Raw genomic sequence first — 23,857 nt, forward strand, 5'->3', positions numbered from 1 at the left:
AAACATTTGTAATAGCATGAAAGATACCAAAACCATATATTTTAAGTACAAATAGTGTGAAATAACTGTTTCTGAAGCAAGTCCAGAAATGGAGCTTGTTTGTAAGACAGTCATCTTTTTCCTCTTAGTCTCTCCCAGCTTTGGAGAGATATGCCTTGGTCTAACTAAGCATATCATTAAAGATAACAGTTATATTTAAGGAATGGAAGGAATCATAAATATTTGTCACCAACAACACTACCACATCACTAGGCACTAAGTCGCTAACTCTTATTGCAGTAACTTCTCTCCACTAATTTCTTTCATAAACTGCATCTTGGCAAATGCTACATTTCATTAAAATTGGCACCCACCAGCAACAACAGTTTCATGTTATTCTATATTGTTCATTTACTTTCAAAATAAGGACAGGAAGATGTTTGTACTTCGTTATGTGTTTTCCCCCTCCCCCAGCCTTTGTTTGTTAATAAATATTCTTCACATGGGAGAAAGTATTTTTCCTGCTTCTTTTTCCCCAGTTCTATATGCCTCATAGGCTAGGAAGAGTATTCTGAGTTAACACTGCTCTACTGAAAAATAAGCAGCAGATGGTGCTCTGAAGTTCCTATTCAAACTTGTTTTTCAAACACTGGGGGGAAAGAAAAGCAACTACGTAGCTGTTCAGAACAGTAAGCCCAATGTTTCAGCAAGCTTTTCGAGGCTTCCTAAAAAAATAAGAATAGTCACCTGGGATTCAAACGGGGTCAAAGTACACAAATTACAATCCCTGTATAAGCTATAAGATTAGCTGTTTGAGTAACAGCAAATGTTGACAGACGTTTTCTACTGTAACTTAAAGATAATATTGCTTGACAGAGCAATATAAGTTGCTCAGATGATTCCAGGTATGCTTTAGACAAAAAGTGGGTAACTAAAGGAGATAAACTGGGAGATAGAACTGTCTTTTCAATATAGTTATATAGAATTTTGTGTTTACTTGATTTAAACACGTTCTGTATTTAGGCAGCAAATGTTCTCAGCTGTTCAGTTTTGCTGTATTTGCATGCAGAAGAGTCGAGTTATCTCCTCCCTGCAGCAGTTCAGGTGGGTGAACTGTATGTGTCCACCCTGCTGAGAGAGCACGCGTTTTCAAGGCTGAAGGAGGGAGTACTTTGGAAAGCAATAAAACGATGTTCAACTTCCTTGATGTTATTTGGCATGAGGGCGCACGCCCAGTTGCTGCTGTCTGAATTCATGTAATAGCCACTTTTCCAGGTGGGTAAGATGCCACATCTCAGATTTCCTTTATGCACCCAAGAATTAGAGCACAAACATGCCTCTTGCTGTCCTGCACACCCTGAGCCGTGGTGGCACCCAGCCCCGGCAATACAGATAACTCTGCTCTTGCTATTTTCTGCATCCAGAGCTGTGCTGGGATTCCTCTTAAGCCAAAAAAAGGGCAAGAGGAGATGAAAAGCATTGTCTATTTATTTTATCTTCCTCTGAAATGGAGGCAGTATCAGCAAATGTATCAGCAAATGTTCAAGCATAAAGGGGAACCTGGACATCTCAGAAAATGTTTCCACATGACCTTTTTCCAACTAATTGTTTGACGGTGGTTTTTGTATTCATCCATTTGTTTGTTCATCTGTTGATTGAAAGTCCTGATTTGTTATCATTCTAGTGTCAGCTAGTTCTAGGAACATCTATCTGTGTAATAGATAATTTCAGTTAAATATTACTTCTAGTGTAATATAAGTAGTGTGGAATAACTGTTTCTGAAGCAGGTCCAGAAATGGAGCTGATCTGTAAGACAGTCATCGTCTGTCTGTTAGTCTCTCCCAGCCTTGCAATAGATGGGGAATTTGCTTGGAATTTTATCGCCATTGCTGGACCTCTACCCAGCGAGTTGGTAAATAGATTGCATCTGCAGAACCAAGTCCTACCCGAGGAAGATCAGGTCCCTGCCGTGGCTGAAGCCCACGATTACCTGTGCCAACAAGGTCTTGTGGCTCCTGAGCTGCCCCAGTACTTCTCCCGCCTTCGTGAGATCGGGGTGACGCATTACAAAGTCTTCCTGCCATGGGCACGCATTCTTCCGGAGGGGGATACCAGGAAGCCGGAGGAAGCTCAAGTGCAGTGCTACCAGGAGCTGTTTGAGACCCTGGTTGCTGTGGACCTCCGGCCGGTGGTAGTTCTGCATCACCGGCGTGTCCCTGGCTCTGTGGCCGCGCAGGCCATGGGTAGGAAAGCCAATGCTTTTGCTGACCTTTTTGTAGAATACGCAGAGTTCAGCTTCCGTGTTTTTGGGGACCTGGTCGATGTGTGGCTCACCTTCAGTGACCTGCCGGAGGTCCTCAAAAGCCTGCCTTACGATGACGCCCAGGACCGAGCCCAGGCCCTAGCTGCTGCTCATGAAAGAGCTTACACCATCTACCACGAGAAATACTCGCCGGCAGGTAAGGAGAATGGGGAGAGGGATTTTTTTATCTAACTTTTTCACAAATAAAATGGCAACCGCTACATGCAATCTCTGTGTGAATATGTTATCAGCGCTCTCAGAATTACATAGAAATCCTTGAGTAACAGGTTCCTTCAAATCCCTTATTTTGATAATTGTTTTAGAATTTACTGGTAATTGCATTTTACTTGCAACGATAGCCAAAATAGTTGGGGATAATATATATGTGTATGTATGCATATTTATATTTAATCTTTTAAGCATCAGGGAAGTATTAAATAGCCTCCAGTTAATTTGAGTAGCAGAAACTACTACTTCAAAACTGAATATTATAATACTTCTATACACTTTTTCTTTAAGGGCTGTTGTCCATGTGCTCTTAATTTAAAGACCAGCAGATGCCCCCCGGTGAACGGTAGTCTCATACTGTTCATCTACCAAGCCTTTAATGTGTTGTATAATAAAAGTGGGACTGGGACTTAGGAAGAATCTTTGATTCCTGCACAGTCACCTCATTTTTAAAGCCTTATTACTTATTTTGATGTCATTGAAAACTGTGATTGCAATTGCTACCATTTCAGCTGAGAGAGGAAGATCATGCCATCAGTCAGTGGCTGAGCTATAATCTCTTATGTATGATGAGTGCAGGCTTTTTCATGAAGGCATGATGTGTTCCCAAGGAATACAGCTTTGGAGGTCCAGATCTAGCTGAAGAATCAGGTCAAATGCAACTATCAGCCTTCCACCTAGAAGGTGGAAATCCTTGCAAATGTATTGACAAAATCCACTTAAACAAAACTGATCATGGTTTAAAATTACATTTGTCATTTAATCAAAGGGAAAGGATTTTATTTAACTTTAAAAAGTTAAATAAAGCAACATGAAACAAAATATTTACTTTTTAGTGTAAAATGAAAAGTAATTATCTTTATCAGTTACAAATTACTTTAAAATTACTCAAATCCAGTCTTATTCTATTTTTCCTGTGCACAATGACAAAGTCATAATAATCAAGCTGTTTTGTGGATAATAATCTATTTTTGTGTACCTCTTCCTGACCCCCAGAGGAAAGGCTAAAAAATTCCTGAAATGGACCTCAAACCATGAAGAAACAAGGCACAACAAGTCTCCTGTGAAATAATAATAGTGTGAGGAAGTCTGCAATGTCCTTTGTTTGACTTTCCTCATTGCAGACACTGGGGTTTTAAAGGAATTAAATCTTAACTCTACCTGTGTTAACACAGAGCAAGAGAATTTCACCTCTTCTATGATGGGTACCTGGGATTTTCTAAGCAGCTGTCCTCTTGGGTCTGCTTTCTTTGGGCTTGGAGTTTTTCTGTCCCAGGCAGACAACCGGTAGAGCTGAGTCATGTTTTTTTTCAAATTTTAAAATTATTTATTTTTAATTCCTGCATTTGTCAGGAATACTTTGCAGTACAGTTCACACTATCTGATGATAGCCCCTAGAAGGTGCCCAGCTTCCCTTCCGCATAACCTGTCCCCCAAGTTCCTGGCATCCCAGCATCTTGGCAGCATCCAGACAGAATGGATTTAAAAAAATAACCACTGTAGAACCACCACAAAGGCACGAATATTAAAGATATTACTTACAATTATTGATGGGATGGAAAGGCACCCACTAGACAGCTGTATTGAGATCCACCTTCCTGCAAGCAACAGTGCTAAGATGTTTATGAGCAGTCATGCTAAGACAAGATTTATTGACAAAGACTCCTTGAACTCTGCCTTTGAATTTCTACCTTCTTCAACTCTCCGCTGAAATCATGGTGGGTGTTCTGAAATCAGCTGCCTCGGGCACTGTCTGATGATCCATATCTTCAAAAATTTCCAACTGATTTTAAAATAACTGCAGTGAACTGAAGTTTTTTATTTGTCCTTAGCATACTACTAATAGACTACCTCTTTTTTTTTTTTTTGTCAAGGTGGAAAGCTGTCCATTGTTTTAGGAATGGGTCATGTCTTGGATAGAGCTTCATCAGAATTGCTTTCAGTTTCTCTTCAGGTAACACCTTAATCGAAATTTTTTCCAAAGTTATATGAATTGGATTTTATTTAACTAGATTTTTATGTACGGACTTGGTGCAAGTTAAATAAAATTTCAGCAAGTTGACCAATTGACCAATTTGGTAAATTTTACTTATTCGTTTAGTCTGATCATGTGAAGCTTGCAGATTTAAAAAATTACTTCAGCATCTTTTCTTGCCTAGTAAGCACTGATTAAGATATATGGAGAAATATTTGCTCTCACAATTGGCAATTATAGCAATATACATGCTTAAATGACAAAGCATCTGCAAAAAGTGTACCCATTGTTATTTTCTTTGCTACTCTACTTAATGCACCACCAAATAAAATAGATACTCTATTTTAAATAACCACTACTTTAAAAAAATCTGCTTATTATGTTAAAACACAGACGGAGCTGTGCTAAAAGTGATCTAGCTGCACGGGGATGGCACAACATCAGGAGAACATAATCTCTGCAAAGATGATGACATCCTTTCTGTAAAGCCCAAACCCTCTGTTAGTAGTTGTCTTCACCTAGAGGATGTTGATGTAGGATGTAGTGAACAAATGACAGTGAAGGTTTTTGGCTTGTATTCACAATCCTTCAAAATTTAGTAATAGGGTAAGCAATATTGTAAGCATGACGTTTCAAGGATATAAGCAAGGTGTGGTTTGTAGGGAGAGGAAAGATGTTGTATTAGATGAGCTGACTAAACTAGAAGAAAACCTTGGACTGAAAAATAAGCTGAACGCTTATCAGATTTTTTCCAACTTCATCAGCTGGTTTAATAAAAGAATACAATTTATTCCCTTGAACTTGATGACTGATTAGTATCATGCTTGTAGTTGAGAATGATTAAAGATCTCTGAAACGGACTTTCCCCAAAAGGGTTATTAATAAGGTCTACCTGAACCACATAGTTGCAAAGGTTTCTCTGTCTGATTAATCATAGACTTCTTCAGTCTTACTAATTAAAGAATCAACTCTAAATCATTAATATTAAATTCATAAAATACTCCTAGAATTTTCTTTAGCTGTTTACATTTTACTTTGTTTAGAAGGAGACACAAAATGCATTTTCCCATACAGTATCCAGTTTGTACTCATATTGTCCACGGGTCCCATATGGCTGTACGGCTTCTTACTCCAGCAATGTATCTTTATCAAATATTTTACAATTTTATATATTTTTAATGTAATACCTGCAAAAAACGCATTTTACTCCAGAATTATTCCTTTCCTTTTCTTGTTTCCAGGATTCGGTAGACTTTCTGTCTCTCAGCCTTCAGTACTGTTGCGGAAATGAAACAGATTTCTACAAGAAATTGAGTGAATTCCAGGTAACATTACGCACAGGGTTCAAAGTATAGCAGCAGACAACAGACCATAAATAGAAGGGGAATTTCATGTTTCTTGATGCACATCTGAACAGTTCTGATTTGCTATGACAGCTCAGACAACAGCTATACTAGGAAACAGCTGCATACTGCTCATTTACTTCTCTGTTGTTATTCTGACTTTAAAACAGGTGTTCGAAAGTGCTGGAAAGGATCGTCTTGGTCAGTGCTCACTGTTGGTGCATTAACGACTGGAATGGCATAAATCTTTTGTCCAGGACTGAAAAACATTCTCTCTCACATCCTCATTGTTTGATAAGCTGTTAGGCTAATACTTATACACTAAAAGACACTATTTTATTCTAGTATGTGTTCTGCAATTGTACTACCAAACTTCTCAACTCCTCATCAGTAGAGGCAGTGCTAGAAATGTCAATGAGGATGAGTTTGTGAAAGGATTAGATCACATGGCAGCAACAATGTCAGTGATGCTATAGGCTAGTACCTGATATTAAACCTCTGGTAGTGAATTGCATTCTTCAAATTTGTAACACAAGAGTCATCCAGCAACTGAGTAGCAGAATAAGGAGCTACCCATGTGACTCTTCAGGGTCCCAGCATGCTGCAGTTGCTCTAAAAATCTGTAGTGGGCCATTTATGGCAACAGATTCTTACCAAGTAAGCTTTCAAAAGAAGGACATAGTTCCTTGTGCCTTTTCAATGACAGGTCAAACACTGAAGGTGTCTGGGGTTTATGCTTTGATTTGCATTGGGCTGGTTTTTTGGATCAGAGAAAAATAGCGGGTGGTATTTAATGCTTACTCTGTTGATTTATGAATTTAACTTTGAGAACTTTATCACCGATTCTCAGTCTTCTAGGTATTTCCTACTATGTTAAAAAGCAACAAATGCCAACGGCATGGTTCTACTAGCTGGCTGATGCTTCTTTTCATACAAGTCTCTGACTTCTGGTTTTGCAGAATGTCTGGAAGGACAGAGAGATCTTGGTTTTTAGTCTAAAATTCCTTGATTGTGGTTCCATGGAAGAGAATCCTTCCATACCAGTAGCTGCCATTGTCACAGGTGAGTGACATATTTCAAGAAGGAGGAGAGTTCTTTAGCTAAGCTCTTTGTGGCAAATTATAGAGGAAATTCAAAATTGTCTGGTCCAGACCGCTGCTATTAGATGAAATAACTTTATGGTTTCTTTCATAGCCTTCTTGGAAAATTAAGGGTGGGTGGTGAGTGTTGAGGGAAAGGAAGCAGGAAATCTTCCCCAAAGCCTTTCATCAGCCTCAAGTTGTGCCAGGATAGGTTTAGATTGGATATTAGGAAAACTTTCTTCATGGAAAAGGTTGTCAAGCACTGGAACAGGCTGCCCAGGGGAGTGGTTGAGTCCCCATCCCTGGAGATATTTAAAAGATGTGTACTACGGTTTAGTGGTGGACTTGGCAGCGTTAGGTTTACAGCTGGACTTGATGATCTTAAAGGTCTTTTTCAACCTCAATGATTCTGTGATTCTATGATCATTTTTTAACATGAAATTGTAAATATCTAATAAAAATCCAACATATTTGATCTGAGAAAAATAGCCATTAGTTATGAAAAGCACCTTGTTTCTAAAGGTGTAATTGTATGTACAAGTAGTGTCATGCAGTCCATGGCATCTAAGTTGTGACTAAGTCCATCACTTACCATTTGTTTCGTTTCAGCTATCAATAAAGAAGAGACACGTATGATTGGGTATGATGTTAATGAGTTCTTGGACTTCTCATCATTTCATATTTTAAGGTACAGCTTTGTCCCTTAAATCAGATACTATAACAGAATGGTGTCCTCTAGAAACCTGTGTGCAGGCAGACACAGGACAGTTTTAGTGGTAAAACCTGCGGTTAATTGCTGAAACGACTGGAAAGGAATGCCTTTCTGCTGAGCCCTGTCTCTTGCTATTACAGGCAATCCTCTGTCCTACTATTACAGGCAATGTAATCCTCTTCCATTCTCATCCTTGGTTACCCAGATTGCACCTTCAAGCCAGTAGTAACATGTACATTTTCCAAGCCTTCTGTTCAAGAGCAAAATAGTTTAAATAAGTAAATAAAACAGAGGCTTTCATAGGAGAGAAGCCAGCTGGGCCTACAGAAACGTAGGAGGTGTCATTGTGCAGGGAGATGCTAAGGATTACAGAAGCAGGATTAATTAGTTTTAGCTTATCCTATGGACGTTCATGAGAGCAATTGTAGCGTGTGAAATTGCTACGCACTGCAAGGATTTTATTTGCACCTCTGACCTAGCTGTAATGAATTTTGAGAATCTACCTGCAAAGAAATACATTAGATATATAGCTCTTGAGCTGCTCTGCAGTTAGCTCGTTGCACTCCACCTTCATCTGCTAGACAGTAGGTTGGATTGATCAGATGGCAAAGGAACTATACGCTAAGTGGCTTATGTCAGCTGAATGGGAAGCAAATGATCCTTTTACTCTCCGTGTTTGCAAGTTCTGTGGCACTGACATCCACCTTGGAGATTGTAACTTCTCTTTACTCTATTTCCAGCAAAACAGATACTCTTCAAGAGAATCCAGATGCTATGGTTGCACCTCGCTCCTCCTATCAAACAGTTTGGGAAATGTTTGCTAAACAGTCTGAATTGGAGAGGGATTCTTTTCTGCAAGATGTTTTTCCAAGTGGTTTCCTCTGGGGCACATCCACAGGTGCCTTTAATGTTGAAGGAGCTTGGGCAGAGGATGGGAAAGGAGAGAGCATCTGGGATCAGTTTGGGCACACAGGTCACGTCTACATGAACCAAACAGCAGACGTGGCATGTGACAGCTACTATAAAACCAGCTATGACGTTTACCTGCTTAGGGGTCTTCATCCCCAACTGTACAAATTTTCTGTATCCTGGCCTAGAATTTTCCCTGCTGGCACCAACAAGACCATCAACTCCAAGGGTGTTGATTATTACAACCAATTAATTCACCGGTTGCTAGACTCTAACATTGAGCCCATGGTGACTCTGTTCCACTGGGACCTCCCACAAGCTCTTCAGGTTCTTGGTGGCTGGCAGAATGAGAGTATCATAGACGCTTTTGTAAATTATGCAGACTTCTGCTTTGCCACTTTTGGGGATCGGGTCAAGTTCTGGATTACTTTCCATGAGCCCTGGGTTATCAGCTACGCTGGCTATGGCACCGGAGAGCATCCTCCAGGAATCACTGACCCGGGAGTAGCATCTTACAAGGTAGGGACACAGGAATAACTAGGATCCTGCAGCTGCCATTGTTGTGTTATTTTCCTCTGATGGTTCTGTCCTTTAACTATGTTCAAGACTAATGTGGCCTCTGAGAAAACCATTTGCTTGTTGGATTTATGATAGTTGCAAAAAAATGCGATAGTTAGTGGGTGCTAGACGTCTTTATTTTATTTTTCTATTCTGAAAGCTGGTATTGATGGATAGCCAGATTCTTCTGCTTAATCCAAAACCTACTGCACTCTCGGGCTATGATTATTTGATTTGTCAAGGTCTCTTCTTTTGGATGGAAATGACATTCTTGCATGGCAATAATCTCTGCTTAGGAGTTCTCGTGCAAAGCAGTGTCACACATTCCTCTGCTTTCTGCCCCCAGGTGGCTCACATAATTCTCAAGGCTCATGCCAAGGTCTGGCACCTGTATAACGACAAATACCGCTCTCAGCAACTGGGAAAGGTGGGCCTGGTGCTGAACTCGGATTGGGCTGAACCCAAGACTCCAACCAACCCTGAGGACATGAGGGCATCTGAGAGGTACTTGCAGTTCATGCTTGGCTGGTTTGCTCACCCTGTATTTGTTAATGGTGATTACCCAGATATCCTGAAGGCTCAGATCCAGGAAGTAAACCAGCAGTGCTCTACAACAGTTGCACAGCTGCCTCTGTTTACGGAAGAGGAGAAGTCCTGGGTGAAAGGGACTGCAGATTTTTTTGGTCTTTCCCATTACACTTCCCGCCTGGTCAGTGCTGTGACTAATGGGACCTGCACACCAAGCTACGAGAGCATCGGGAACTTCTCCTTGCATGTAGATCCTTCTTGGCCACAGACTGCCTCTTCTTGGATCCATGTGGTCCCTTGGGGATTAAGAAGGCTACTGAAGTTTGTGTCCCAGGAATACACAGGGACAAAGATCCCAATTTACATAGCAGGAAATGGTATGCCAACAGAAGGCGCGGGGCATCTTATTAATGACACTCTGAGAGTGGATTATTTCCGCCGGTACATCAATGAGGCTCTAAAAGGTATGGAGAAATTTAAATATTTTTTTAATTTTTTTTTTTTTAATAATAGCAACTAGTTATTCTATCACTTCCATGGTGGTTAACTTTAAAACATGACCACTTGCGTAGTGATACGAGGTCAGCTCCTATTGTGGATGTAGTGTGACCTCATAAACTTCAGCCTATCTGGTGTCCAGATATGGAACTCTCCTTTCTGTTTAGATATGGGAATAGGTTTTTCATATATATGGATTAATGTAGCCTGGAGCCTAACGTCAGTCCCTCTGTGAGAACAGTGTTTATATACTCCAGCTTCCCTGAAGATGATTTGCCTGCAGGCAGGCTCTTGCCTACAGAGATCTCATAGATCAGGACTGAATGATGTCTTTACTGATTAAGCAGATCTAACTTACAGCATCCTGTACCATTTCAGGTTAGAATTGTTAGGGAGATATAAATATCTTAATCATTTTGAGCAAGGTTCAAGGTATGCCTGTATCTTTGCAAACTGCTTATCAATTGGCATAAAAATAGTATTAGTCACTGAAGTTCTGGACAGATACAGAGATTTGAAATTTCAAATAGAGATTTGACTGATACACAAATCAATACTGTCAGGAAAACTTTATTAAATTTGCTGTATTAAATACATTGGTCATCAGTATACAGCATTTGATCTTCTTGACCTAGTTCTCAACATACTGATAGAAGTGTGAAAAGAGCTATGGAAAACACAATTTAGCATTGCTGTTATGCCTCAGCAGAAGTAAAGATGATGGACTGCATAAGGGAAGTGAACTTCTCTGGAAGGAGAGAGATTTAGTGCTTTTTTGTAGGCAATGTGAGGAAGGATGCCAGACTTGCCTCTGCTGGTATTGGATATGTTGTTCTGCTACAAGAAACTCTCTCGTGCTCAGGGAAGATAGGCAAGCACTAAATACACATAATGTTTTGGTTTAACTATACTGCTAAATCTAAAAGAGTGCCATATACCTAAATCAATGAATTGTGCTTGAAAACAAGAACACAGGGAAAAGGATACCAGTGGCACAAGTGTCCTGTACTCAAATATCTCTTGACTAGTATTTCTTTTCTCACACATTTTCATCACGAAGCACTTGACCAGCTCCCATTACAGTGCTGACTGCTTTTCTCGCCAGATACTCTAATTGTTTGGGGGCCAGGGGTGGGGTGTGTGCCTAAAAGACCATTCGTAGATGTTTGGCTTATCAGACTGTTGCCCTCAGTTGTGGTGCTTATGTTGTGCTGTGCTGTATTCAGAAAATGTTCAAATGATTAACAGTGTCTTGTACTGTTTCTGTGACAGCGGTAAAACTAGACACAGTTGATGTTCGGTCATATATTGCTCGATCCCTGGTTGATGGCTTTGAAGGCCCAGCGGGGTACAGCCTAAAATTTGGGCTACATCATGTGAATTTTGAAGATAGCAACAGACCAAGGACTCCCAAGGCATCTGCTTATTTCTATTCCAGTGTTATTGAAAAAAATGGTTTCCCATCCAAAGTCTTGGACAGATTTTCTACACCGGTGGTGTTTGGCCTACCCATGCCATCAAAGTTGCCGAATTTACCAGCATCAGAAGTTCCCTCTAAGGCAAAAGTTGTCTGGCAGAAGTTTTCATCTCAAACAGACTTTGAAAGGGACATGTACTTTTATGGGACATTCCCAGAGGACTTTACATGGGGTGTGTCTTCTTCTGCCTACCAGGTAGAGGGAGGTTGGGATGCTGATGGCAAAGGGCCCAGCATTTGGGATAACTTCACCCATGTCCCAGGGAATATAAAGAATAATGATACCGGAGATATAGCTTGTGATAGCTACAACAAGGTGGAGGAAGATATTTACCTGCTGAGAGCCTTAGGGGTAAAGAACTACCGTTTCTCCCTCTCCTGGTCTCGAATTTTCCCCAGCGGAAGGAACAACTCGATAAATAGCCATGGAGTTGACTACTATAACCGTCTTATTGATGGACTGGTTGCAAACAACATCACTCCAATCGTCACTCTCTACCACTGGGACCTGCCACAAGCTCTCCAGGACATTGGTGGCTGGGAGAGCAGCGCACTGATTGACCTGTTTGATAGTTTTGCGGACTTCTGTTTCCAGACCTTTGGGGACAGGGTGAAGTTCTGGATTACATTCAATGAACCCCAAGTCATTGCCTGGGTTGGCTACGGCATTGGGGCGTTTCCACCCAATGTCAATGACCCTGGCAGTGCTCCCTACAGGGTTGCTCACATCTTGCTGAAAGCTCACGCCAAGGTCTACCACACCTATGATGACAAATACAGAGCAAGTCAGGGAGGGGTCATCGCTCTGTGTCCCAACATTGACTGGGTTGAGCCAAAGACACCAAGCAATCCAAGGGACACAGAAGCTGCAGACAGGTACCTGCAGTTTTTGGTGGGTTGGTTTGCACACCCGATTTTCAAAAATGGGGACTACCCTGAGGTCATGAAGTGGAAAGTTGGGAACAGGAGTGAGCTCCAGAACCTGCCATCATCTCGCCTACCGGTTTTCACAGCAGAAGAGCGTGAATACATCAGGGGCACAGCAGACGTTTTCTGCTTCAATACCTACACCTCCAAAATTGTAACCCATGCAACAACCCAGTTGAGGCCCTTCTCTTATGAGTATGACCAGGAAGTTTTAACAAAGGTTGACAGCTCCTGGCCTTCTTCAGCTATTACTGACCATCGGGCTGTGGCCTGGGGGCTGAGGAGGCTACTGAACTGGATCAAAGAAGAATATGGAAATCCCCCAATATACATAATTGAGAATGGGGTGGGGATAAAGACCAAATCAGATGTTGATGACAATGCCAGGATATTTTACTACAAAACATACATTGATGAAGCTTTAAAAGGTACCGGTGTTTGCTTTTATTCTGTTGGTATTGTGTGTCTCCTCTCTAGATTCCTGGTTACCTTATTCCTCTGAAGGAAGAATCACTTTTAAAAGTGGTTGATACCAGTCTTTAAATATTCTGAACACAATATAAACATAGTATTTCTTTTTATGATCTCCTTTGCATGGCTGTTTGTATCCTCCAGCTATGAAGAGTCTCTTAATGATCTTAGTTGACCAGTGCCAGCTTTAAGAAGCTAGAACTGTGTATGTGCTTGCATGTGAATTCCTTGTGGTTCATTTAATGTGCGATTATACCACTGATTCTCTTCTGTTTGTTTCTGGTCTTTCAGCTTACAAGTTGGACGGTGTTAATCTGAAAGGCTACAATGCTTGGTCTTTTATGGATAACTTTGAATGGTTGAATGGTTATGATCCAAGATTTGGATTGCACCAGGTTGATTTTGACAATCCCAGCAGGCCAAGAACCCCAAAGCGCTCTGCTGTATACTATGCAGAAATCATCCGCAATAATGGTATCCCATTGCCAAAAGAAGATGAATTTTTGTATGGAGAGTTCCCAAAGAACTTCTGGTGGAGTGTAGCAACTTCAGCTTATCAGGTTAGGAAACCCGGACGGACTCTTAAAGTGTCTGCGGACAGTTAATTCATTTTGGATGAGATGCCTACAGCTTTTGTAACATTAGGTTTTACCATAATTAAGGGTTAGTGTAACAACTGCTGCAAAAGAGAGGAGCTTGGAGAGATTTAAGGGCATGGTTATACCCCAGGAATTGAGACAGCAGCACGGGCTTCACAAGATCCAGCCAACATGAAGGAGCAGGTGAACTGAAACAATGCCTGTTCTGTGACATTGTACTTTGTTAATACATCTTGCCTTGAGGCCCAAGAGGTCTTACTAGTTTGGTACAGCAAAAACATTGCTATTTCTAGTCTTAAGCTGCTAAGTCAAAGTATTGTGTGGTGCCAAAAAGATTAACAGGCTGAATTCTTTGCTAGGCCAAGACCTAAATTTGGGGTTTGCTAACAATTGCCTCCCCATCTTGAATTACAGATTGAGGGAGGATGGAGAGCAGATGGGAAAGGACTTAGCATTTGGGACCAATTTTCTCACACTCCCTTGAAAATCAGCAATGATGACACTGGAGATGTAGCTTGTGACAGCTACCACAAGATTGAGGAGGATGTGGAAATGCTGAAAAGCCTCAAGGTGTCTCACTATCGCTTTTCAATCTCCTGGTCCCGCATTCTCCCAGATGGGACCACCAGATACATCAATGAAATGGGACTGAACTACTATGAAAGGCTTATCGATGCTCTTCTGGCAGCTAACATTAAGCCTCAGGTAACTAAAACCGGTAACTTTCAGGTAAGTAAAAAATAGCAGAACCTGAGTCTGATGCTCAGAGCACATGTGTGTGTTTCCATCCATGCCCTCCTTCACAGAGAAATTGTTTTCCATTGTGTTCTGCAAGGAAACATGGTTTTTGCATAAGCAAATGAACTGGGAATATAGTAATATGTTAGAAATTGGTACCCAGAAAGATCACAGTAACCTTATCGCTGGCTGTTTCAAATTACCTTCTCATCCCTCATGCGCTTGGAAGTGGATTCCACAAGGCCCTGTGTGGTGATCTTTCCAGAGTCTGAGGTGAGGCTGACCAACCTGTAGTTCCCAGGATCCTCCTTCTTGCCTTTCTTGGAGACGGGTGTAACATTATTCTTTTCCCAGGAGTCAGAAAGCTCCACTGATCAGCATGGTTTGTCGCATGTCATGGACAGTGACCTCACCACTGCGTCAGTCAGCTCTGAGCCTGAGCAAACCTGTGCCTTCATGGCGTTGGTCTACACCAGTCCAACGGATGTACCAGCCCGAACAGGCATTCTGTAGGACTGTATTTCATCTGAGAGCCAGTGCAGGCGCAGCAGTTCTTCACTGATGAGTTCTTGCTATCACAAGCTTGTGGTGGTTTTTGGTAAAAGCTAAATCTTCACCATCAGGCAGTCCCTAGAGCTCAAGTCATTTCCCCACTAAAGAAACTGAAACACTGGCAAAAAGGTATTTTGAGTGCATGAGTGGTCGCTACCAACTCAAACACTGTTACAGGAACAGGTAGCTGCAGATCAAAGCACAGTTTATTTATATTCATAAATGAGACTGGATTACTGTCCTTTTTTCTGAAAGTGACTGGTTGAGTCCTTTCTCTTGCTGTCTTTCCCCACAGGTAACTCTCTATCACTGGGACCTCCCACAGGCACTGCAGAACCTCGGTGGGTGGGAGAATGATACGATAGTTCAGAGGTTTAAGGAATATGCTGAGCTCCTTTTCCAGAGACTGGGAGATAAAGTGAAATTTTGGATAACCCTCAATGAACCCTACAACACTGCATATTTGGGCTATGGCGTTGGCACAGCGGCTCCAGGTAAGACTGCTGGGCATAACCTCAGAGCCTCTGCAGCACTGTAGGCACAACTCTGTTTTATGCTGTGGCAGAGTAGATGCTAGGGGCTTGCAAAGGTAGAGAGCAAGGAAGATGGTGTGGTGGGGATAAATGGGGTTTGGACTGCTGTGGCGTGGTGACCAGGTCCTTCTTTCACTTTGCCTGTCTCCTCCAAGACCCATCCTCCTTCTTCCATTCCTCTAATCCACCCCTTCTCTGCAACCTCTGGATTACACCTGCTGTCTGGAGCAGACCCCACTTCTAGACCAGCTCCAGGGGCTGTGGAGAAGGGTTAGGGCTGGAGGAGGGCCAAGCTCAGCTGTAGGGTAGAGGCAAGGGAAGGGGAGGGCTGGGAGCTGGCCTGAGCAGCCTGTTGCCAGGGCTGGCAGCCCTGCACGGGCAGAGCACTGAGCCAGCCCGTGTCCCGACGCAGCGGGAGGAAGGGGCAAGCGGGGTTGTCCTGGTTTCGGCTGGGATAGAGTTAATTTTCTTCCTAGTAGCAGGCATAGTGCTGTGTTTTGGATTTAGTAGGAGAAGAATGCTGATAACACACTGATGTTTTAGTTGTTGCTAAGTACTGCTTGTGCTAGTCAAGGACTTTTCAGCTTCCCACGCTCTGCCAGGTGCACAAGAAACTGGGAGGGGGCACAGCCAGGCCAGCTGACCCAACCTGGCCAAAGAGACATTCCATACCATATGGCGTCATGCTCAGTATAGAAACTGGGGGGAGTTGGCTGGGGAGCAGCGATCGCTGCTTGGGAACTGGGTATCAGTCGGCGGGTGGCGAGCAATTGCATTGTGCATCACTTGCTTTGTATACTATTATTACTGTTATTATTATATTGTTATTATTACTACTACTATTTTACTTTACTTTATTTCAATTCTTAAACTGTTCTTATCTCACCCCAGGAGTGTTTCTCACTCTTACTCCTCCGATTCTCTCCCCCATCCCACCGGGGCAGGGGGAGTGAGCGAGCGGCTGCGTGGTGCTGAGCTGGGGCTGGGGCTAAACCACGACAGGGGTGCCACGCAGGCTGCCCGCTGCAGCTGCACCTTCAGCTGTCTCTGCCGAAGCAGCGGTCTCGGTCCAGGGCAGGGCCCCAGGGGTGCTGCACATTTATTCATTTACTAGCAGGCGTGGGTGTCTCGGGTGCTGCGTTAACCTGGAAAGCAGGCGATGAGAAAGCTGGGAACTGCTGCTCCGCTGCCTGTGCTGTCACTGTCTCTGCAGGCATCTCCGTTCGGCCAGGGCGAGCCCCCTACGTGGTGGGGCACAACTTAATAAAGGCCCACGCAGAAGCCTGGCACCTTTACAACGAGACCTACCGGGCAAAACAAGGAGGATTAATCTCTATCACCATCAACTCTGACTGGGCAGAACCAAGGAACCCACACAACCAGGAGGACATCGATGCTGCCAGACAATACTTGCAGGTACAGTGACACCCGGTCACAGCTCTCCCTGCTGCTCCTGGGTTTGTTCATGGTGGGACCCCCATCCTGGGTGCTGGAGATGCCCAAACCCCAGATCAGCATCTCACCGTGCCAGCATGAAAAAAAAGGATGAGCCACAGGCATCACTGCAAGGAAATGTATCACCCTCTTCTGGTGGCTGATCAAGTATGCAACAGAAATGAGGCAAAATACGATTGCAGTGCCAAAAGCTTATTAAATTTGCTGCCATTAAATGGGCATCCCTGCATATCTCCATGTGCCTGCTCATTATAAATTCAGGTACTAGCTATAAAGCAGCACATGGAGAGATGGTTAAATCCCTTGTTTTGATACATAATTTATCCTTCTCCCTTATTTCCTGGCTCAGTTTTTTCTAGGTTGGTTTGCTCATCCCATTTTCAAAAATGGCGATTATAACGAAGTGATGAAAACGAGGATTCGGGAACGCAGTCTGGCTCAGGGCCTGAGCCAGTCCCGGTAAGAGCCCAGGCAGGTCTGCTGTGCTGAAACCTGCTTTTCTGAAAGAAGTGCTAAATTTCCATGTTACTGTAAAAATCTTACTGCATCCTCACAGAAAAACTCTCATGTACATTTTGCCGTTCCCTATCTTTATCTCTCTTGCAAACTAAATTTACTAATATATCTTTGGGATAGTAAGTTGGCAGCTCAGAGTGATACAGTAAATGATCTGCATTAGACAGAGTGCTTTACCTGACCACGGTAAATGTGTTTTAACTGTTCTTAAAATGATGTCCTGAACTTGAGCACTGAGAACTCATCGGTCCCTCTGAATTAGGTTTCCTCTTTTCCATTCCCATTAATTATTCTTCACCCTATTGTGCTAGCAGTGCTCCATCATGAATGTTTTTCCCTTTCTCTCCCTTTTTAGACACATATATGGAAAGAACTTTCCCCCGTCCCTTCATTTTAATAGCAATTTGATGGGGTGTATTAGATCTGGGGCTATTCCTGATCATTCCTCTCTGAAAATGTGAGAGACCACTTGTTTCGAAATGAGGGAGGTGGTGGAAGAGTCAGTGTGTGTGCTCTGCAGCAAAGGCAGGTCTCCAGGATTCCAGTTATGCTTCTCTATGTGGCTGAAACACTTGCATTCTTGAGCACCTTTTTTGACATGTTATTTCTTCTCTGGCGGTTGCTGCCATTAATAAGAGAGCAAAGTCACTGCGTGTTGCTTTATGAGATAACGTGCCCAAGCATCTCAATCTGGGGAAGAAGTCCTGTCCTCAGTCTAAGACTGCAAACTCTCAAGCATCACCAAACTGCCAGGAGCACCGGCTGCATTTTCAGCAGGGATTGCCTGGGGAGCTAATTCCCAGGAGAATTTTCTCCCTCTTCTCGCTGAAAGAGAGCTGAAACGTCGCTCCAGGGTACCCCTGACTCCGTTTCTTACTCTGTGCAGGGCTGCAGATGCCAAAGGGGGCTGTTCTTTTCTGTGGAGGCCTCCCTTCTGAAGGGAACCAAGCACTTTGGGATTATATGGTAGAGTCCACACACAGAGCCTAGTTCCCAGTTTCTCCTGGGTTTTGCCGTGTTCCTCCAGAAGGATCATGGTACCTCCCCTTGTGCTTGTGGTGCTGGTAGCAGGGGTACCAGCATTACACATGGAGTGTGTTCAAAGGGTGGATCTCGGGGAGAAAGCTCAGAAGTTTTATTGTTTCTCATGTAGAAGCCAGAGTTTATGAGACAACAGTAGCCTCTGCCATGACCTACCAAGGCCTACTACTGCCACACAGAGAAGAGCTCCTTTTGTAGCAGATGCCTGCTCCCCTGCCCCCGCGAAGCACGTCTCGGCACAGGTGGCTGGCTGCACTTTCAGTGCGTGCAAGCATGAGTACAGTGTTTTGAGGGGGCTCGTGACAGCTCCCCTGAGTGGGGACAGGACCCCTGGATGCCATGGGCTGCTAGGAGGCACCATTTTGTGCTTCCCTCTGTCAGAGCTAGTCACGCTCTTGCAGGATGGCGGGCCGAGCCAGGGCGCTCTTGACCACTGCAGCGCTGGCTCTCCGTGGGGTGTGGCAAGCACATGACAACCAAAATGATTGTTCCCAGTTCCTCCCAACACATTCCTGACTGGGCAAATGCTCTTTCTTGTCTTACAAAAGCAGGATGATGGGCAAATGTCTTGTTTGACCATGAGCAGGGCCTCCAGCCATCAGGTGTCCCTTCTCTGGCCAGTGAAAGGGCTGTTCTCCTGGAAAATGTTGGCGCAGGCAGCATGAATTGCATATTCTAGCAAAAGCTTGGTTTGTACCACAGGACTGGGGAGGGATAGACGCAAAAGAAGGAGAAATCCTGAGAAGACATACATTTTGAGGGGTTTATGATTTTCTCTGTTTTCTATTGTAGACTTCCAGAATTTACTGAAAGTGAAAAGCAAAGAATTAAAGGCACATATGACTACTTTGGTCTAAATCATTATACTACCGTTTTAACATACAATGTAAAATATCCTGCTGGTGTTCTGTCGTATGACTCTGACAGGTAACAGATGAACATAAATTACTGTTCAAGTAAAATATGTGCACCCTGGAGCCTGGGCCAACTGAGCAATGTAAACTGATAGCAAATAAAGCTGTGAGACAGGTATTTTAAGCTGGTCTAACCAATGCTAGGGAAAACATCCCCAAACAGTACCTGTGGCACTGTTACTTTCACAAAAGTGCAGCAACAGCCCTCTTTTTACAGACCTGATGATAAACGTGAATGGTTAAAACAGAACAAAGAAAATTAGAGGATCTACTAAAGGAAGGAATTGGCACTTGTGAGTCTCCCAGCAGTTTGGGATCAGCTGTAAACTGTATTTATCGTATTCCTGCCCCCAATGCGCAGTTTGCACTGCTAGATTATCCTGCTACTGCTCCATTTGCTGTGAAACAGCTGTTAGCTCCCTCACCGCATTGGATAAATGTGAGTTCAAAGCCTAGATAACTAAATCACTTCATGCTTAAGTATATATGTCAAGATTTTTTTATTGAGATACCCATTTCTTTCCCCAGCTCCAAAAGGTAAACAGTAGGACCTTACTAGTTTTCTGATGAGAACTAAGGTAATGGTGGGCCCGTACATGGGGTGAACACAGGCTGTTTTCTGAAACGTTTCCACAGAGAATATATGAACGTATTACAACTTCCCTTTGCTGCTGCATCCCAGCCCCTGTGGTTTAGCCCCACAGAAGGACACTGGGCCCAATCTTGCATTCCCAGATGTACGTGTAAATGGCAGTTTTGTGTGCTCAAGCACTGCGCTGTACGTTGAACAGTAATAATGGTGTCAAAGGACAAAGATTTGGAGCTAGCACCATATCCTCAGCCATAGTTGATTTAAGCAGAATATGACTGTAAAGCAAAGTATGAGAAGTGTTTCCTAGAGGCTTGTGAGCACCAGCACCACCTCAGCCCGCTGTGCTTTTTGCCAGCTTGCCATAATGTCACCTCTGGGTCAGTTTTCCGCAGAGCTCAGCACCGTATTTCTCAGCCCTGCAGCAACGAGGTGCCAGGCACAGCGGCAGGCGCTTGGGACCGGTCCCTTGATGAGTGTGTCCTCCTCCGCAGGGGTGTAGCTTCCGTGACCGACCGCAGCTGGCTGAAGTCTGGTTCCTTCTGGCTAAAGGTGACACCCTTTGGCTTCCGAAAGCTCCTGCGATGGATAAAGAACGAGTACAACAACCCTCCGATTTACGTGACTGAAAACGGGATCTCAGAAAGGGGAGCCTTAGGCTTCAACGACACTTGGCGAATGCATTACTATCGGAGCTACATTAACGAAGCACTGAAAGGTAAGAGAGATTATTTCAAGATGCTCATCCAAATCTCTAGCAAGCAGCAGCGTCTTGCCACAAGACCGATGTGTATAAAGCAAGTTGTTGATGTGTATAAAGCAAGAGTTGAAAGACCACTGCCATCACACTTGCAAGGTGTACGCCCACGTGGGTTTAGTCTGTATCTGCTTCTGAGCGCCTGCGGGTTTAGCAGAAATTGGCCCTGGATAGCCACGACTTTGCAGGGAAAGGTGACCCAAAGGAAGAACAAACCCTGGGTTTGGTAGGGTAACTGCGGCTTCCTTGTATAGCTGCATCTGGCAGGAGAAGGTTCCACTACTTGACGGGTAGGTTACGAATACCTATTTTGACTAATAGTTTGACTACTGCTGTGTCTAAAAACTGCATCTCTTCAAAAAAACCCAGGCCAAAGTGGTTTAGATTAGAGCAGCCGTCAAGAAACATCGGGGAAGGGCTTTTTCAGTTCGCTATTCTGATGTCCTGGGAGCTGCCAGCCGGATGTTCAGAAAGCGCTCGGTTACTGCCTTTTGGCAGCGAGGCCCCACGAGCATTTGTGTAAACCCCAGTTGCGCGTTGATGGCTTTTCTTCCCTATGCCTGAACCTTTGCTTAATTGGATAAAAGTTTTGCTTTTTAGAGCAGAGAACAGCGGCCACCAGTGCTGGCAGGCTGACTGAGCAACCCTGGTTGTTCGTTAGCTGTAATTTGGCAGCTGAACTACCTCAGAGCAACTGAGCTAAGGCAACACATGAGAGAGGTGGGACCAGGGAGATGACAAAACCAGTGAGGCCACCGTGGCAATAACCTCACTGCGCTTGGCACCCTGCTGCTGTGGAGCGTCCTGGAGCATCTTTGTGCCACTGCCCGCCCCGTGGTGATGCCTCCCGTCACCCGGCTGCACAACTAACCTGTTCTGTCTGGCCCTGCTAACAGCCGTGGTGCTCGACGGCGTCGACTTACGAGGCTACACCGCGTGGACACTGATGGACAACTTCGAGTGGGCAGTGGGCTTTGACGAAAGGTTTGGGCTCTATCACGTGAATTTCACAGACCCCAGCTTGCCGCGGCGCCCCAAGGCTTCTGCCAGGTATTACTCGCAGATCATAAACTGCAACGGGTTTCCAGACCCAGCAATGGGCCCGCATCCCTGCCTGGCGCTGGAGCCGGAAGGTAAGCGATGCAGCAGAAATCGTGCTTGTGTGTGCATCTGATTCCAATCCCAAAGACCAGTTTTGGGCCCCTCAGTACAAGAAGGACACTGAGTTGCTGGAGCATGTCCAGAGAAGGGCAACGAAGCTGGGGAAGGGTCTGGAGCACAGGGCTGATGAGGAGCGGCTGAGGGAACTGGGGTTGTTTAGCCTGGAGAAGAGGAGGCTGAGGGGAGACCTTATCGCTCTCTACAACTCCCTGAAAGGAGGTTGTACTGAGGTGGGGGTCGGTCTCTTCTCCCAAGTAGTTAGTGATAGGACGAGAGGAAATGGGCTCAAGCTGCGCCAGGGGAGGTTTAGATTGGATATTAGGAAAAATTTCTTCACGAAAAGGGTGGTCAAGCATTGGAACAGGCTGCCCAGAGAGGTGGTGGAGTCACCATCCCTGGAAGTGTTCAAAAAATGGGCAGACGTGGCACTTGGGGACATGGTTTAGTGGGCATGGTGGTGTTCGGTTGATGGTTGGACTGATGATCTTAGAGATCCTTTCCAACCTTAATGATTCCTAGTTTTTACTTTCATTAAAAATAATCCAGCCACCAAGCCAGGAAACATGAAATTGCTACTCTCCCCTTAACTGGTTTACTGGTGGACATGGTAGTGTTAGGTTAATGGTTGGACTGGATGATCTTAAAGGTCTTTTCCAACTTAAACGACTCTTTGATTCTAAGACACCACTGTTTTCTCCAGTATTCTTTTTAAGGGCTCAGTAGCACAGTGACTAGTCATCAGTTACGGCTGAAGACATTCATGTGGCATTATGTCACTTCTGTATGCAAAACCAGAACAAGAACTAAATTTTCTGTGCTAGCACCTTGATACACACCTGTGTCCAAAATGCAGCAAAAAAAAGTTATCCCATTCTACTTCTCTCTGATTAACAGAACTGCCTAAGATATTTTCTAAACCACACACATTCAGTATTCCCACACCATTTTTTCTAAACAATTTTGAATACTTTATGACTCGGTGTTTTGGGCAAGCCTTTGGAAATACTCTTTTGTCATTTACATTTTCTGAACTAGAGGAGTACATCAAACAGCAACCATTGTTAGTGCAGGGTTTTTAAATAATTGTTTTTATCAGCTTTTTGGGATGACCATGGCTGCCAGAGAATACTCGCCTCTCCTGGAGCCTCAAAAATTGCACTGCCAGCCTCAGCTGTGCCTCTGCGCTGAGCTAGAATTGTGTCAATCACCGATCCCAAAGAATTACGGCTACTGCCAGAGTACAGAAAAGCAACGGTGAAAGCCTTGCGGAGGCAGGCAGCAGCGATGCACATGCGTGCACGAAAGCGTTCACCCCAGGCTGTGCACTAATACTTTTTGTTTTCCCAGGGACAGTGACACCAACAGACACCACACCAGGACCGGCTGGCAGCGTCCGCTTTTTGGGATTAGATTTAACAGCAGAGAGCGCAGAAATAGCACTGTACATGCTTTTTGCTCTTTCTGCAGTTGGAGCACTGGGCTTGGCTCTTTTTGCCTATATGTATGGAAAATTATCCAAAAGATCCAGTAAACAATCACACATGGAACTTAGTAAACTGTAAAGTTTCCACTTGCTGAAGTGTTTGTTTGGTTTCTTTGTTGGTAAAAAAAGCCTAGAGCACCAGGAAAAAAACCCCTAGTGCTCGTACTGCTGCAACTTTGTGTCTTGCCTTAGACATAGCTCCCCAGCATTTTGTTCAAAATACAAAGGCAAATTTTTTTCTATGTTAACTGTCTCTTTTTCTCCCCAGGCATTATTGATTTGATTTCTTAAAGACAAAAGTAAAATTGCTTGTTCCTATCTGCATAAGGATTCTGAACTTGAACTTTCATCTCTTCTGGCTTCATCATCTCCCCTTGGGTGATGCAGATCTCTTCAAGGGATCTGAGAGCATCCCCTAGAAACGCTACCGCTTCTGAGTGTTTTTAAGTTACTGTCTACACTGGTGAAAACTGGTCAAGGAGAACGTACTGTTCTATTGCAGCTACTGTATTGGGTTTTTTCTCCCCTTT

The 23,857-nt window shown here is 43.8% G+C and overlaps 1 protein-coding gene across 2 annotated transcripts; it reads left to right on the plus strand.

Moving 5' to 3' along the window:
* Window positions 1-1,774: 1,774 nt before the first annotated feature.
* On the plus strand, window positions 1,775-23,406 carry LCT (lactase). Of its 2 annotated transcripts, XM_075711022.1 has the most exons (19): window positions 1,775-2,438; window positions 4,384-4,413; window positions 4,950-5,011; window positions 5,726-5,809; window positions 6,787-6,889; window positions 7,519-7,597; window positions 7,986-8,029; window positions 8,370-9,049; window positions 9,435-10,080; window positions 11,387-12,946; window positions 13,281-13,549; window positions 14,003-14,293; window positions 15,174-15,372; window positions 16,625-16,827; window positions 17,216-17,325; window positions 19,216-19,350; window positions 20,421-20,644; window positions 21,580-21,816; window positions 23,198-23,406. In XM_075711022.1, exons 1-19 carry the CDS (start codon window positions 1,775-1,777, stop codon window positions 23,404-23,406), a joined length of 5,829 nt encoding a protein of 1,942 aa, XP_075567137.1. The 2 variants fall into 2 exon arrangements, with proteins under 2 accessions (XP_075567137.1, XP_075567138.1); XM_075711023.1 differs by lacking the exons at window positions 4,950-5,011; window positions 7,986-8,029 and having other exon boundaries at window positions 4,384-4,463; window positions 8,362-9,049.
* The last annotated feature ends 451 nt before the right edge of the window (window positions 23,407-23,857 follow it).

Source organism: Pelecanus crispus, chromosome 5 (assembly GCF_030463565.1).
Source record: "Pelecanus crispus isolate bPelCri1 chromosome 5, bPelCri1.pri, whole genome shotgun sequence".
NCBI classification, from domain to species: Eukaryota; Metazoa; Chordata; class Aves; order Pelecaniformes; family Pelecanidae; genus Pelecanus; species Pelecanus crispus.

Coding starts and splice junctions, on each gene's coding strand:
- LCT (XM_075711022.1), top strand. CDS start 1,775: ATGGAGCTGATCTGTAAGACAGTCATCGTCTGTCTGTTAGTCTCTCCC. Junction 6,890..7,518: donor AGTAGCTGCCATTGTCACAG/GTGAGTGACATA, acceptor GTTTCGTTTCAG/CTATCAATAAAGAAGAGACA. Junction 12,947..13,280: donor CATTGATGAAGCTTTAAAAG/GTACCGGTGTTT, acceptor CTGGTCTTTCAG/CTTACAAGTTGGACGGTGTT.